This window comes from Neofelis nebulosa, chromosome 15 (assembly GCF_028018385.1).
Source record: "Neofelis nebulosa isolate mNeoNeb1 chromosome 15, mNeoNeb1.pri, whole genome shotgun sequence".
In the NCBI taxonomy this organism is placed as follows: domain Eukaryota; kingdom Metazoa; phylum Chordata; class Mammalia; order Carnivora; family Felidae; genus Neofelis; species Neofelis nebulosa.
In genome coordinates, this window is record NC_080796.1 from 9,911,000 (window position 1) to 9,926,447 (window position 15,448).

The 15,448-nt window shown below is 44.0% G+C and overlaps 2 protein-coding genes across 5 annotated transcripts in view; both read left to right on the forward strand.

The window, feature by feature from the left end:
- The window catches only part of AHCTF1 (AT-hook containing transcription factor 1), a 79,934-nt gene extending 72,453 nt beyond the window's left edge, over positions 1-7,481 (forward strand). For all 4 annotated transcript variants that reach the window (XM_058700942.1, XM_058700945.1, XM_058700944.1 and 1 more), the window contains 3 exons: positions 4,076-4,209; positions 6,124-6,206; positions 7,020-7,481. In XM_058700942.1, coding sequence (XP_058556925.1) covers positions 4,076-4,209; positions 6,124-6,206; positions 7,020-7,209 — 407 coding nt within the window. In that variant the 3' untranslated portion in view covers positions 7,210-7,481. The remainder of the gene's footprint in view (positions 1-4,075; positions 4,210-6,123; positions 6,207-7,019) is intronic.
- Positions 7,482-8,469: 988 nt separating this feature from the next.
- Positions 8,470-15,448, forward strand: part of LOC131495794 (kinesin-like protein KIF28P) — a 78,931-nt gene continuing 71,952 nt past the window's right edge. Inside the window, exons 1-2 of the mRNA XM_058700946.1 lie at positions 8,470-8,555; positions 11,322-11,516. Coding sequence (XP_058556929.1) covers positions 8,472-8,555; positions 11,322-11,516 — 279 coding nt within the window. The 5' untranslated portion in view covers positions 8,470-8,471. The remainder of the gene's footprint in view (positions 8,556-11,321; positions 11,517-15,448) is intronic.

The following is a 15,448-nucleotide window of genomic DNA, read 5'->3' on the forward strand; positions in this document are numbered from 1 at the left end:
CTCATTGCGCCGATGAGGCACTGTTGGGTTGGTACAGGGCACACCTTCCCAAAGGGGTGATGAGAACCTCTTACTATTTAGGTCTAAAGCATAGGTCTACATAGAATAACAAAGAGATTACGATGTCTCCGTGCTGTTAAGATTTGGAGGGGGATTTTTCAGTAAAGCGGGCAATCAAGAAAAAGGATCTAAAAAGTGCTGTGGCCCGACAGACCGGGTGCGGGAGTTCTTTGCAAATGTGATAGAAGCGGTTGTTTACCTAAGGTTTAAGATGTTAATTTCAGCAAAGCAGCTCAGGGACTTGGTGAGTGAAGGAGGTGACTGTGTTGTTGTATTTATTTAAACCTTTTCATACAAACGCAGTGAGGAACGACCCATATTGTTAGACGCCTCCTGACTCAAGGAAGGCCACGGGGAGATAAGCCATTTAAAAATCTGCAAACTGAAATTTTCTATATTCAGCATTCACTGCACAAGCACTTCTTTAATTTCCATATTTATGCAGTAATCCATTATATTAACATAGCTTGGGCCCAGGAAAGGGCGCTTGTCCTCATTTTTTAAAAATAATTTGAGGGGTGCCTGGGTGGCTGTCTCTGTTAAGCGATCGACTCTTGACTTTGGCCCAGGTCACAATCTCATGGTTCGTGAGATCGAGCCCCGCATTTGGCTCTCTGCTGACAGCATGGAGCCTGCTTGGGATTCTCTCTCTCTCTCTCTCTCTCTCTCTCTCTCTCTCTCTCTCCCCCTCTCTCTCTCTCTCTCTCCCCCCCCCCTCTCTCCCTCTCTCCCTCTCTCCCCCTCTCCCCCTCTCTCAAAATAAAGAAACTTAAAAAATAAATAAAAATAATTTGTGGTTGGGGCGCCTGGGTGGCTCATTCTGTTAAGCATCTGACTGGCTTGGGTCATGATCTCACGGTTTCGGAGTTGAAGCCTCACATTGGGCCCTCCACCGTCAGCATGGAGCCCGCTTCGGATCCTCGTCTCCCTCTCTCTGCCCTTCCTCCTCTTTCTCTCTCTCTCTCAAAAATAAATAGACATTAAAAAAAATAATAGTTTGTGGTTGTAAGAGGTCTCCTCTGCCCCCTCCCAGTGTTTTAAAGTCAGATCTTTGATTTTGCGGTCCTGTGTAATTCAGTTCTTCCTGGTGTTAGGAAAGGTGGGCCACACCCATACTCTGCCCAGAACAGAACGCTCATTGCAGCTCACGTTACTAAGCTGCTCTGTTAGAGCTCAAATTACCGAAAGGCAGCAGTGTGGGGAGCAGAAGGTCATTAACACAAGTCTTCTCTGCTTTCCTCGTGACTTAGAACAGTGCAGCCAACACCGAAGTTGTGTGTTGTTCTGGTACAGACGGCAGACATCTCAGGAATTCTGAGTTTTGTCACCTTTGCAGAGTCATCCTCCCTCCATGTGCCCATTAACTGTAACTTTTTCTGTAATAAATTCATGCCTGCCATAGAAAATCAGAAAAGTCATCTAGAGGACCAATAACCAGTGTTCGCAGTCTCTTCCCGTTGTAGGTATAGTTTGTTTTTAAATGCTTATTTATATTTGAGAGAGAGAGAGGGCAAGTGGGGGAAGGACTGACAGAATCCGAAGCAGGTTCCAGGTTCTGAGCTGTCAGCACAGAGCCCGATGCGGGCCTTGAACTCACGAACCATGAGATCGTGACCTAAGCCGAAGTCGGACCCTTAACCGACGGAGTCCCCCAGGTGCCCCTGTAGTTTGTTTTTTTAAAACCCAACAGCCTGATGTGTGTACAGCTGTGTATTCTGCTTCCCCCCTCGCTCGCTGAGTATCTTCAGATGCTTGTGTGTTTTGTCACTCACACACTGAGGGCTCCTGGGTGGCGTCGCATCCCGCTGACGGGCCACAGGCTGCTCACGATTTCTCCTGGTAGGTATTTGAATGGTTTTCAGATTTTCTAGTAGTAAAAAGAGACCCCTTCTGGTGAGAAGTGATGAGAAATGGGGGGGGGGGGGGGTGCAAGATGTCATTTCTGCCACTTTACTGGCTGGGCGGGTCGGGGGGAGGGGGCCGCATAGCCCTCCTGAACCTGCTTTTCCTCCGTGTGCAGTGAAGATGCCAGTGCCCCGCTCTGTGGCTCCTTCACTGGGGTGGCCACCCCCCACGGAGGCTCTGTCCATCCTTCTGCCCTCTCACTGCGCCTCTGTCCCCAGTGCTGACTTAAGTTGTATTTTGAAAGCTCTTCGGGGAGGGGTTGGAAGTGCAGGGAGCAGATGCAGAAAGTCCTCTAATCGAAACCCATCGAAGAAACCACTGCTCCGAATGTAGTCAGGAGTGTTTCGCTGGTCGGAAGAACGCGAAGCGTGGCGTTTCGGTGGACTTTGTGTAATTTCTGTTGCTAGCAACAGTTACTGAAGAGGGGCACGCCGTCTGCCTGAGGCCGGAGTGGGTGTATGTTCGCCGGCTTATCTGACTCTCCGCAGCCCTGGGGAGGGGTGCTCTTGTCTGCGGCGGGAGACGGAAGTTCAGGGACACGGAGCTTCCCCCCCCGCCCCAGGATAAGTGTCCGTGGAGCCAACTCCTGCTGGCTGCTCAGAGTTGTTAAAGCTGCCTACCATTACGTTCCTGGCTCTGAAGCCAGGACTTTGGAACTCCTCAAGCCTTAAGTAGCGCTGGAGACAGATGGGTGAGGAAGTCACATGCCGACAGGTAGAACAAAGTCTTGTCTGGCTGATACAAGCGCGTGGAAGGCGTGGTGGAGGCCGGATTCTTTGGCACGTGGTAGTGTAGGTTTCTAGTTCCGATCACCCTCTGCAGTGCAGGGGGAACCGGAGGTGAAGAGCGTGAGCTGGTCTTTGAAAAGGCAGAGCCGCTGCAGAGAACCGAATGTTTTCATTTCCTAAAAAGAATATAGATACGTTTCCTTTTTAACGTCAGAAGGGGAAGGGCACTACCAGCAACCCCAGCTGTTGCCATTTCTGCCCGTTATCAGCAGGCAGCAGAGAGGACTTTTGGTTCTGACCTCACCTCTGTTTTCTTTTTAAGAATCCTAGGCTTTAAAAAGCAGAATTTGACGTCTTACAGAAGTTTTGATTGTCCCGGTCGGTGAAGTAACGTTGAACCAGACTTTGAGAATCTTATTTTATGATTTGTAAATTCTGAAAGTCATGATTCCGTGACCAGTGCAGACCTCCACAAAGCACTTGCTGGGCGCCCCACTCTTGTAACCCTGTAATCTTCACGGCGACTCCGTAGGTCCCGATACAGTGATCCCATTTTATAGACACCGAGGCAGAGAGAGTTTTATCTGATTTGCCTTTGGCCCCACAAGTAGAGGATCCAGAAGCTGGAATCTAACCTGTGGCAGACTGGTTTGGCCGCACCTGCCACGTCCATCGTGACTTTGCTAATTGCCTTTGATCCGGAGACCCGATGGTGAATGTAAATCTGAGAGAACGTCTATGATGTTTTTAGTTATATGTTCTGGGCCAGTTCTTAATTAAACCATTTTTATTTATCTATGGAATATCTTCCAATCAATCAGCCTGTTTTTTCCTGTACTAGTTGCCTTCACTGCTTCCATTTTCCCTTTATGACGTGAACTTTTCTGTTGTTCCTTTGGCCAGAACCACTAGTTCAGAATGATCTGGAAAGAAAAAAGTTTTGAGTCTCTTTGAAGATAAAATTACTTTTATAAATAAAAACGTCATCTTTGGAATAGTAGGGATTATGAAGCAAACTAGCTCAGGTTATATAGAAGATTGATGTTTTCCTTCCCCAGAATGTATGAGGAGCAGTGACGGTTAACACTCCTAGAAAAATAGTTCTGGGTTTGATTCTTTAATTTTTATGTCGTAGCACTATTTAGTTTGGGGCATTAAATGTTCTGCACGCCGGATTTACCCAAATGGTGTTGAGATTTTCCCCTGCGTTTGTCTCTCCTCAAGTGGCCACCGTGTCCCTGTTAGTGTTTCCAGGCTTGGAAATGTTCATGTCTTTCCAGCGTGCATCCTCTGTTGCAAGCTTTTAGAAAAAACAGATCTGGAGATACATATACATAGACCTGGATTACAATGTGTGTTTGTTCTTTCCTACCTTTCTTCAGCTAAAAAAATAGAGGCTCCAGCACAATTGCAAGAACTAGTTTCAGATTTATCTTCTCAGTTTGTCTTCTCACCGCCTACTTTACGGACCAGGCAGAAAAACACATCCAATACATCCAGACTTGGAGATGAACTGGTAAGAAGTGTTTTATTCCTTTGTATGCTTGTTTAAACATGCTCTTGGGGTGCCTGGGGGGCTCAGTGGGTGGAGCATCCGACTCTTGATTTCGGCTCAGGGCATGATCCCAGGGTCGTGGGATCGGGCCCTGCATCGGGCTCCGTGCTGAGCATGGAGCCTGCTTAAGATTCATTCTTTTTTTTTTTTTTTTTTTTTTTCAACGTTTTTTATTTTTATTTTTGGGACAGAGAGAGACAGAGCATGAACGGGGGAGGGGCAGAGAGAGAGGGAGACACAGAATCGGAAACAGGCTCCAGGCTCCGAGCCGTCAGCCCAGAGCCTGACGCGGGGCTCGAACTCACGGACCGCGAGATCGTGACCTGGCTGAAGTCGGACGCTTAACCGACTGCGCCACCCAGGCGCCCCAAGATTCATTCTTTCTGTCTCTCTGTCTCTGTCTCTTCCTGTCTCTCCCTCTGCCCCTCTCCCCAACTCACTCTCTCTTCAAAAAAAAAAAAAAAGTGCTCTTTACTTTTTTAAGCAACGTTTCCTAAATAAACCTCTTTTAGAAGAGCAGACATTTGGGGCACCTGGGTGGCTCCGTCGGTTAAGCGACTCTTCACTTTGGCTCAGGTCATGATCTCACAGTTCGTGAGTTCAAACCCCGCATCCAGCTCTGTACCGACAGCACAGAGCCTACTTGGGATTCTGTCTCCCACTCTCTCTCTGCCCCTCCCTTGCTCTCTCTCTCAAAAAATAAATAAAAATAAACTTTAAAAATATTTACAAGAGCAGACATTTATACTGAAAGCCCTAAATTGCCTTCTCTGCACTTTGGGGCGCCCTCCCTCTGACACGTCTGTGACGTGTCGCTGATGGTGTATTACTGGCAGCTGAGGTTTAGATTACCTATTGGGGAAGAGGTTTTTAACTTTTAGCATCTCATCAGAATTCTCTGGATGTGTTTATCTAAAATAGAGGTCCCTGAATGAACTCCCGGGGTGTCACCCGTAGACCACACTTGGAGGGACAGTGTTTCAGAGTTGTGCAATCACCTGACTGCGATAACCCTAAAATGAAAACAGCTCATGGATTGAACTAGTTAGCAACATTAATTCAAAAGCGTTTCTTGAATTATCTGCTATGACCAGTCACTATGCGAGGGCAGAGAAGCCCATGGAAATCACTTGGGCAAATGCCTTGTCTTTCAGGAGCTCAGTTTAAAGAGGCTAAACCACACGTAATTATTTCACAGCCTGGTAAGAATCATTTATACCCAAGTAGCCCTCTAGATAGAAGGTGAAGGAAGCAGGCCTTCCTGGAAGGGAAGACTGTGGACTGCAGAGACCCAGAATGTGGCCATGCAGGGGGCGGGGGCTCCTTACATACTGCTGCCCAGCCACGTGCATATTGAAGGAAGGATGAAATGAATTCTGGGGAGGAAAAGTAGTCCCTGGTAGCCTGTTCCTTCATGAGGTGAGGAGAGCTTGGATTTGGACAGAGGGCAGCGGACAAGGAAACGTGTGCCTTGGAGACACATTGAACGTATGGATGGGGATGAAGAGTGCCCCTGAATGACCAGAGTTCCTACTGAAACTCCGGGGGGGGGGGGGGGGCTCACGTTGGTTAAGTGGCCAACTTCAGCCCAGGTCATGATCTCACAATCTGTGGGTTGGAGCCCCGCGTCGGGCTCTGTGCTGTCGGTGCAGAGTCTGGAGCCTGCTTCGGATCCTCTGTTTCCCTCTGTGCCCCTTCCTCGCTTTCTCTCAAAAATAAACACACATTAAAAAAAAAAAAAAGTCCATCTGGGACTTGTTGCGTCTGAATTCATTAGCACCGTTTGGCGGTATTCCTTGACTCAGGATAGAATTCAGTTTACATTGCGGATATGTAATTACTGAAGATTTCTCTCTCCAAACTTGTAACCCATAGAAAGATGACACTCAATCAACAGAAACTGTGAGAAAGCAAAAAGTGAAAACCACCAGGACTGCAAAGACCAGACAAGCAAGCAGGTCTGACCTTTTTTGTGCGGTAATTTTTATCCATTTTGTTTTGTGAATTAGATTTGATAAAGAGTCTTGTCTTAGAGAAATCAAGCTCTTCAGAAAAGGGTAATTCTTAGGAGAATCTGTGCGTACCGGCTCCTGGTGATAGCTGGATTTCACGGTGGGAGGACGAGGCGGGTCTCCACAGGGCGGTGAGAGCCCATTCAGCCTTCAAAGCTGGGCTGTGGGGGCGGGGCAGGGCCCACTGGGTCCTTCTGTTCTGGCAGTGGGGGTGGGGGCTCGGTGGCGGGATGTGTCATCCTCTCCTTAGTAAAGGTAGGTAACAGTAAAAATAATTACAAACTTGGCAGTAAAACTTCATTCGTGGGGAAGTTCCTCCGGGTTTATTTGTGCTTAGGCATGGTTGAATTTCATAAAAGCATAAAGCAATCCATTTCATCTTACTTTAAAAAACGACTTAATGTGTCTTTCGACCGTAGATAATAACACCATTTATAGGCATCAGTTGGCTTTGTGACATATGTGGGGCACTTGCATATTATGGAAGTATGCACAGAATTGCGAACTGTGCGGTTCGAGGGTTGCCATTTCTCTCCCGTTCACGGGCCTGCCGGGCTCTCAGCCCATCCAGCTCACGTGGGCCTTTATTCTGCCTCCAGTTACCTTCATGGCGTAAAGCTCCTTCGCTTCTCTTATAAAATCAGAGCACCAGGAAAGGGTACCCGCTCCATGAGGCTTTTTTCCGAATACAGTGGGAAAGTGGATTCTGGTTTATATTACAGTGTGTTTATTCTCACTTGAATTGTTTTTGGTTTTCAGAAACAAAGAAGACGACCCCTGGTCCCCTCCTCCAGTGAAGATTAGGCTGATTTCTCCTTTGGGAAGCCCGGTTGACGATGTAAAGAACAAGCCTAGAAAAGCTACTGCGGTACCGACGAGAGGTCTGGGAAGGAGCAAGAAGAAACTGTCTTCCTTTCCAAAGCAAGTTTTACGGAGAAAAATGCTGTAATTTTTTTTTCAAGTTTTTAATGTACACCAATTTGTAGAGTCATCAGAATTGTGTGGATTATTAAAAATCATCTAATTTGGAAGAAAATGATTTGTATAAATTACTGTAAATTTTTGTAGACAGAAGCTCTTCAATAAGCAAAGTAACTCCATAAGGAGTGTGATTCTTTTAGTCCAGGCAGTTTTTTCTATTTTATATTAAGACTTCATACATTTATACAGTATGTAAATATGGCTTATTGGAATGTTAAATAAAGTGTATACTTCACAGTAGTTTGTGTCTGTTAGATTTTTGAGAGGGGATTTCTGTTTTAATCATGACTTTCTAATGCTAGTAGGCACTGGCCCCATTTCTTTCTCTGCAGTTAATGGTGTTAGGCCAGTCTTAAAACGAGGATGACTGAATAACTGTTGATTCTTTTTCAAAGTTGCTATTTTATAATTTATGCACTTTGCTTCTATGATTGAGATTTCTAATCAAAAAATGTATTTTTTTTTTTTTTTTTGCTTGTTATTACTATGTTGAAATCAAATTATGGGCATGTAATTTTGCCGCGTTTTGTAGTCTAACACATTTTGTATATTCTACCTCAAATGAGTGATTTTCCAAGTAATGCATTGGTTAAATATAACGTTGGCATTCCTTGTTCAGCAAGCGTAAAGGCTGTTTGTCCTTACGGTCTCTTCATTATTCAGAGACTAATCATCCAGGTTAGATTGACCGGTTCACTGCTCACTAGCAACTTCTTGGAAAGGTTTGAGAAGGGGGAATGTGAAACAAGTCCGTTTCGTGACTGTTCGGCACACCTTGTATGTGTGCCTGCTGTCGACGGAATGACGAGTCTGAACAAATTTTTTTATAATACTCTTGCTGTGAAGGAGCTTGCTATCAAATTACAGAAATCCCTTAACATTCAGGTTTTAAAACTGACACATTTTCATAGGACCTCAGGCACAGACTATCGAGGATGGGCCAAGAGTGTGAGTAGAAGTGGGGAAGGGAAAAGGGAAAAGAACAGGACTCTGTCCTCCGCAGTATGGCTGCGTGCAATGAAGCAGAGATACTTGATGTGGGCTGTAAAACTCATCAATAAGTAAGTGTTGCAAAATAATTTATAACAGGTCATTGATAGTGTGTAACGAATGGACCATGAATAATTGATTGTCTAGAAACAAACTGCTTTTGTTGGCTAAGCTTTTAATGTTTTAGTGTGAAGCATAAGCAGCGCACTTTCTACCTTATTTTTCTACCAAATAAATAACATGAGTGACGGGAAAACGGTGAAGATGCCTATGCCACGTACGGACAGTGTGACAGTCGCGGTGCGCGTGCGGCCTTTCAGTCAGGTCAGTGATGAATGTTACGTCGCCTTGTTGAAATTTTGACTATGACTCATTTTATTAACTTTTTAACGATAGTGATCAAATGTGTAAGCTGCTTGTCATTTATGGAATATTTAAATGAACTTGTTAAATGAGTAATTTAAAGATCTGAACATAATTTAGTAAACACCTAATTTCATTCCTTTGCACAAGTAGCTCAATAAAAAAATGAATGAGAGAAACGTACGTACTGTCAAGTTAATAATTTTTTAAACCAGTGCGGTTTGGTCAATGTAGACGTGTTGTTTTTAGTAAATGTACTTCTCCCCTCCTCAGTAATAGCAGATCATAAGCAAATAAGTTGCCGGTTCGGGATGAATTCTGTAGATTTTAAGTGCATTTACGCATACACGTGTTTATGTAACTACCACTGGTCATTCAACTGTGTTGCTACAACACTAAGATACAGATTATACTTGTTCTGGGACCCTGCATGCTGATTATCAGTGCAGTAGTTAGGTTTTAAGAGAATTCTGAACAGTTGGCCCATTCGGCACACTTTTGGCTGCTCTGGATCAAACACCACTAAAGCGTGCAGTCCTGTGTGTGAGTAAATGGTACTAGTTTGTATCGCCATGGTGAGGCAAGCAATGTGGGCCCCCAGAGACAGATTGGGTCTAGTGAAAACTCCTGGAGATAGAAGCATTCAGGATGACCCAAAGAACAAGATTTGGACAAGGGTATGCTAGAGGGAGCAAACACACAAAGGGCGTACCGGACGGTAATAACTGGTCCGCAGCGGCAGACGACGAACGTGACGGAGACCTTACAGGAGGTCTTGTTTTCCTGCTTGGACCTTGTACAACCCCATGCTTTTCCTCTCTTGTCCCATCAGTGTTCAGTATTGTCCTGCGCGTTTTCAGTGTGTGTCCATTGTTTCCCGTCCCTTAGCATTCATCTGTGTCACAGAAAATATTTTAGCAGCCAGGCAGATATGTAATTAGACGGCTTTAGGGAGAGAGAGAGCAGTGACCGAGGCAGTGTGATACTGGCATGATGACAGACCTGCAGGTTAACGTGTAGAAACAAATCTTCCCAGGCCTTCACGGCCAACTGATTTTCAACAAGGCTGCCAAGCGGTCCTGGAAAAACTTGGTAGCTACATGCAAAAAACGAACTTGGGGGTGCCTGGGTGGCTCAGTCGGTTGAGCATCCGACTTCAGCTTAGGTCATGATCTTGCGGTTTGTGAGTTCAAGCCCCGCGTCAGGCTCTGTGCTGACAGCTCCGAGCCTAGAGCCTGCTTAGGATTCGGTCTCCCTATCTCTCTGCTCCTTCCCTGTTCACGCTCTGTCTCTCTCAAAAATAAACATTTAAGAAAAAAAAAAAAAAAAGAACTTGGACCCTTACCTCACACCATGTACGAAAATTAACACAAAATGGACCAAAGACCCAAAAATAAGAGCTAGAAGTACAAAAAAACACATAGTAAATATTCGTGACTTTGGATTCTCCGATTCCTTTAAAAGGAACCGTTTCTGGGATCAGTGACATATTTTTCATGACTCCAGGTGGGTTCATCCCAGCTGTCTTACTCCCCAGCACCCCCTGCACCCCCACCACCTCTGCAAACTAGAAGGCCTATAATTTAACCATTATCAAAACAGACCTCCTCCTGATCGCCTTTCACCACACCCTCTTCTGTTCTGAGTGTGCCATTAGGGCCCACTTCTGTAAGAGAGGAAATCAAGCCACCTTTGAGAAGAGGGGAGTTGCTATCCCCCCTAGGCAGCGTGTCTAAGGCTGGGCTCTGGGTCTGGAGGTGGGAACAAGCAGCTTCCGTTTTGGAAGCCCCAGCACGTGAGGAATGTGGGACAGCAGTCTGAGATCCTCAGCTGATCCCCCCCCCTGGCATGGGATCACCACCTCGGGCCGAGGCAAGGACAGCCAGCACCCTTGTATTCTCAGCATGACATAACAAAGTGGAGCCTCCCTGCATGCGTGGGCACTGGGTGCAAGAAGGCATCCCACCTCTCACCAAGACCCTCCCCGCACTTAGCCTCCGCAACAGGCAGATGGGGGCAGGACGTGAAATGCTGATATCCTGCTCCTGCCGGGAAGAAAGCCCTGCGACTGGAATCTGGGGGGAGGAGGGAGCCTTGTGGCCGGGGCTCCAGCAGTCTGGAGCGGAGTCTCCACCTGGCTCAGCGGGCAGGGGGAAGAAGGCATGGTCTCGCTTCACACACCAGACTCCACCTTAACAATTTTGATACAATTCCTTTGAATAGATGTTTTGTCATTGGCTGTTTGCCCTTAGGACCATTACCAGAGTCTTGAAATGGTTGTTTTTCCATTTTCATTTTTTCTTTAATGATTTTCACCAGTCTCACTGGGGCGTGAAACAGGGAAGAAGCTCTCTGTTGCTATCGTTATCGCCATTAGTATAGTTGGGTGTTAGGCTACTCTCAGAAAATTAACATGACTAGAGATAAGACTCAAAAATTCTGAGTGAAAGAGTCACTGTTTGTCATAACGGCTGCTAAGAATAACACCGAGAACAACCCCTTTCTCAAAATTAGGATTGTGAACTGGCACTTATTTAAATACACAAGTTCAAATGGCATTTATAACAAAACACTTCACCAATGTTAAAACACACACACAGAGAACAAAATGAATCGATGGTAAGTTCCTGCCTTAATTTTTTACAACGTGTGTATAAAGACTTGCAAAACAGCTTGGAAGACAAAGAAATACTACAATGATTGACCGAATTTGTAATTTGACTGTAGAGAGAGAAGAATTCTGGGAGCAAATGTGTGATTTCCATGCATTCCAGAACCACCACAACCATACAAGACCCTAAGAATCCAGAACATAGGAAGACGTTTACTTTTGACCTGGCCTATTGGTCTCACGATGGATTTCAAAAGGATAAAGATGGTGTGTTTATTTCAACTGATCCTAGCAGTAAATTTGCAAGCCAGGTAAATTGCTTTAAAACACAACTTCAAAGGAAGTTTGTTTGTTTTTAAATAAAATGTTAATAGGACAGTACAATTTTGTAATACAAGCATGGTACGATATATACTTCCATTTGAGAGTTGATTTTAAATTAATTCCTTTTTCATGCTAAACATGGGGTCCAAAAGTGCAGCTATTGTCTAAATAATTTTTAGGCACTCAAATCAATTGATTTCCCGACATATTGACATATTTTGAAAAAGAAGCATCAGTTATATTTTGCCTGAGATAAAATAAGCAAAATTTGTCATGCACTCAGCATTTAAGAACACTTGTTTTATCAAGTATTTATCGTGCGCTTTGCATTATTCCATAATAAAGTTGCCCACAACTTGGTATGGGGAGACTTACGGTGCATTAAAAAATGTTACAGGTTCTGTGATAGGAATATGGGTTATGATGGGGTACAATGGAGAGGTGGTCATTTCAATCTGGACAAAGCTCATTAAGTTTCTTGGATCTGGGTGTGTATAGTTTCCATCAAATTTGGAACACTTTCAACTCTCATTTTTTCAAATCTCTTTTGCCCCCCTGCCGCCCACCTTATTCCTTCTGTGATTCCGATCGCCCTTGCCCCACAGGTCACTGAGACTCTGTTTATTTCCCCCAAAACTTTTCTCTCCATTCTTGTCTGCCTAGTTGTCTTTCAAAGACAGCTGAAAGCTTGCAGATTTATTAAACCGCTCCTAAAAATAGCCTCTATCAAGTAGCTCTGACTTCACAAACTCACTGAAAGGGCCTCATGGCCCCTCAAATGCACTTTGAGAACCACCATCCTAGATAAATCAGTAAAAATCAATAAAAAAAATCAAACGGAATTACAACTAATCAGTCAGTTGTGGGGAAATGGGATCATGAAGCATTCAAAACAGGGCAGGAAAAGTGGGGAAAAGTTAAAAGGAGATGGGATAAGTAGAATACAAATAGCAAGACGGTAGACTTAATGCCAGCCATATTAGTTATTACACCAAATGTAAATAAACATGCCAACTAAAAGTCAGATGATCAGATTTGATAGGAAAAACGAGATCCAACTACATCTGTCTGTCGAAACCCAACTTAAAAATAGATACTACCATGTAAACACTATGAAAAGAAAACTACAGAGAAAACTACTCTATCACATAAAGTAGACTTCGAACAAGAAACATTCTATAATGATAATTCATTAAGAAGACATTCCATTATGGGGTGCCTGGGTGGCTCAGTTGGTTAAGCGTCCCACTATTGATTTTAGGCTCAGGTCATCATCTCACAGTCCATGAATTTGAGCCCCACATCGGGTTCTGTGCTGACAGCATGGAGCCTGCTTGGGATTCTCTCTTTCTCCGCCCTTCCCTGCTCACATGCTCTCCCTCAAAAACAAACATTAAAAAAAATTTAAATAATTAATAGATCAAGGAATAAACCACAAATTAGTAAATACTTTGAATAAAAATTTAAGGGGTGCCTGGGTGGCTCAGTCGGTTGAGTGTCCGACTTTGGCTCAGGTCTGGTCTTACCATTTGTGAGTTCAAGCCCCGCAATGGGGCTCTGTGCTGACAGCTCAGAACCCGGAGCTCACTTTGGATTCTGTGTCCCCCTCTCTCTCTGCCCCTCCCCACTCGCACTCTGTGTCTCTCTTTCTCAAAAATAAATAAACATTTTAAAAACTGAATAAAAATTTAAAAATTTATCAAAGTTTGTGGAACACAGCTACCACAGGGCTTAGAAAAATTTTATAGCATTAAGTTATTAGAGAAGCACAATCTTGAGTCTTCCACCTAAGAATTTAGAAAAAGAAGAGCAAATTAAACACAAAGCAAGCAGAGGAAGAAATAAGGATAAACACAGTAATTAATGCAAAACATTAAAATAATAGGAAAAGTCTATGAACTTTGTCAAAGCTAATTCTTTCAAAAGATGAATAAGGGACACCTGGGTGGCTCAGTCGCTTAACCTCGGCTCAGGTCATGATCTCGCGGTTCGTGAGTTCAAGCCCTGCGTCGGGCTCTGTGCTGATGGCTCAGAGCCTGGAGCCTGTTTCAGATTCTGTGTCTTCCTCTCTCTCTGACCCTCCCCCATTCATGCTCTGTCTGTCTCAAAAATAAATAAACGTTAAAAAAAAATTTTTTTAAAAAGATGAATAAAATTGAACCTCTATCCCAATTGGTTAAAAAAAAAAAAACATAACAGTACCAAGATGAGAAATGAAAGAGAGTCATCACAACAAATCTTACAGATATTTAAAAAATGGGACTACTGTGAAAAACGTATTGCTAATACATTCAACAAGTTAGATGAAATGATACAAGCCACCAAAGGTCACACAAAAACAGATAATTCAAATAGCCCTCAAGAAATTGAATTTATGGTTAAAACCTTCTAACAAAGAAAATTCTAGGCCAAGATGCCTTTCCTGTGAATTCTACCAAAGGAAGAAATAATGAGAAATCTTTAAAAAAAAATCTTAGAGCTGACAGAAGATGGAACATTCATTTTTTGAAGACAATATTACACCAAAAACAGCCAAAGATTACAAAAACACTGCAATGTCTATCATGAAGACAGACACAAAAATTCACAAAATTTCAGTGAATAGAATCCAACAAAAGATTTAAAAAATTATATATATATAATATATATATATATATATATATATATATATATATATATATATATATAGTGCAAAAGGTACAAAGGGTGTATCTATATATAAAATCAATCATGTGGGACTTTTCCTGGTAATTTAAGACTGGCTTAACATTTGAATAGCAAGGTAATTCATCATAAGAACACAATACGGGAGGGGAATATATGGTCAGATGCAGAAAAAGCATTTGACAAAATTCAACACCCAATCAGAATTAAAACTCTCAGTAAACTTAAAATAGGAGAGAACTTCCTGGAAATCAAACTTCCCTGAAGAGAGGGTAAAGATGGCGGAGGATTAGGGTGACCCTAAACTTGCTTCCTCCCCCGATCAGCTAGATAAATATCAAATCGTTCTAAACACCCAAGAAATCGATCAGAAGTCTTAGAGAACAAGGTTGCACATCTACAAACAGAAAAAAAGTACAAACAAAAAAGGTGCAAACAAACAAGGTACAAACAAAAAGTACAAAAGTCTACAAACAAAAAAAAAAACGTAGGAACTGTGGAGAGTTGATTTGTGGGAGAAAAGAGCCGGTGGGTGCTGCAGGGGTAAGGATCCCTGATCACAGACAGCTGAGTTAAGAGTGAAGAAAAAAAAAAAAAAGAATGAATGAAAACAGGCACAGGGAATTCCATAAGAAAACTCCCCCAAAACCACTGGTGGGGTAAAAGGAGAGGGTTTCTATACCACCAGTTTTCTATAAACAGTGGAACACAGAGTCTGAAGTTTCAGAGGTCAGTGCTTGGCAGTACTCCAGAGAGGTAGCAGGGCAGAGACAGGGGAGTGGGCAGCATCATCTGATGATCCCCTGGGTCACCCAGGGAGAAGCAGTTCCACTGCTTGGTGTGCATTTGGCAGAGGCCATAGGGCCTCTCCATAGGCAAGACCAGGTGGGCACAATCAAGCTGCCCCATTCACCAGTATACAAAGACTCCAGCTAAGGGCAGCAAACCTGGCACCTAACCATAAACTCTGAGCCACTGTCACTGTGCGGTCACGCGACTATTTCCTGGGACAAGGTGGTACGCACCATGGTATGGCAAGACCCACCCCTAGAGGATCAGCATGGGCCCAAGTAGAGGCGGGGGGGGGGGGTGTCTCTGAAGTGTGGGGTTTTGAAATATAGCCATGCCTGAGATAAAACTTTGGAGGGAGGCACCATCTGGTAGATGGACAGCTAGGACACAGAGAAGGGGAAGGCAGGGAGCTGATGGAAGTGGGAGACACAGGTGGGGTGATGGATCGTGCATGTCTACAAGG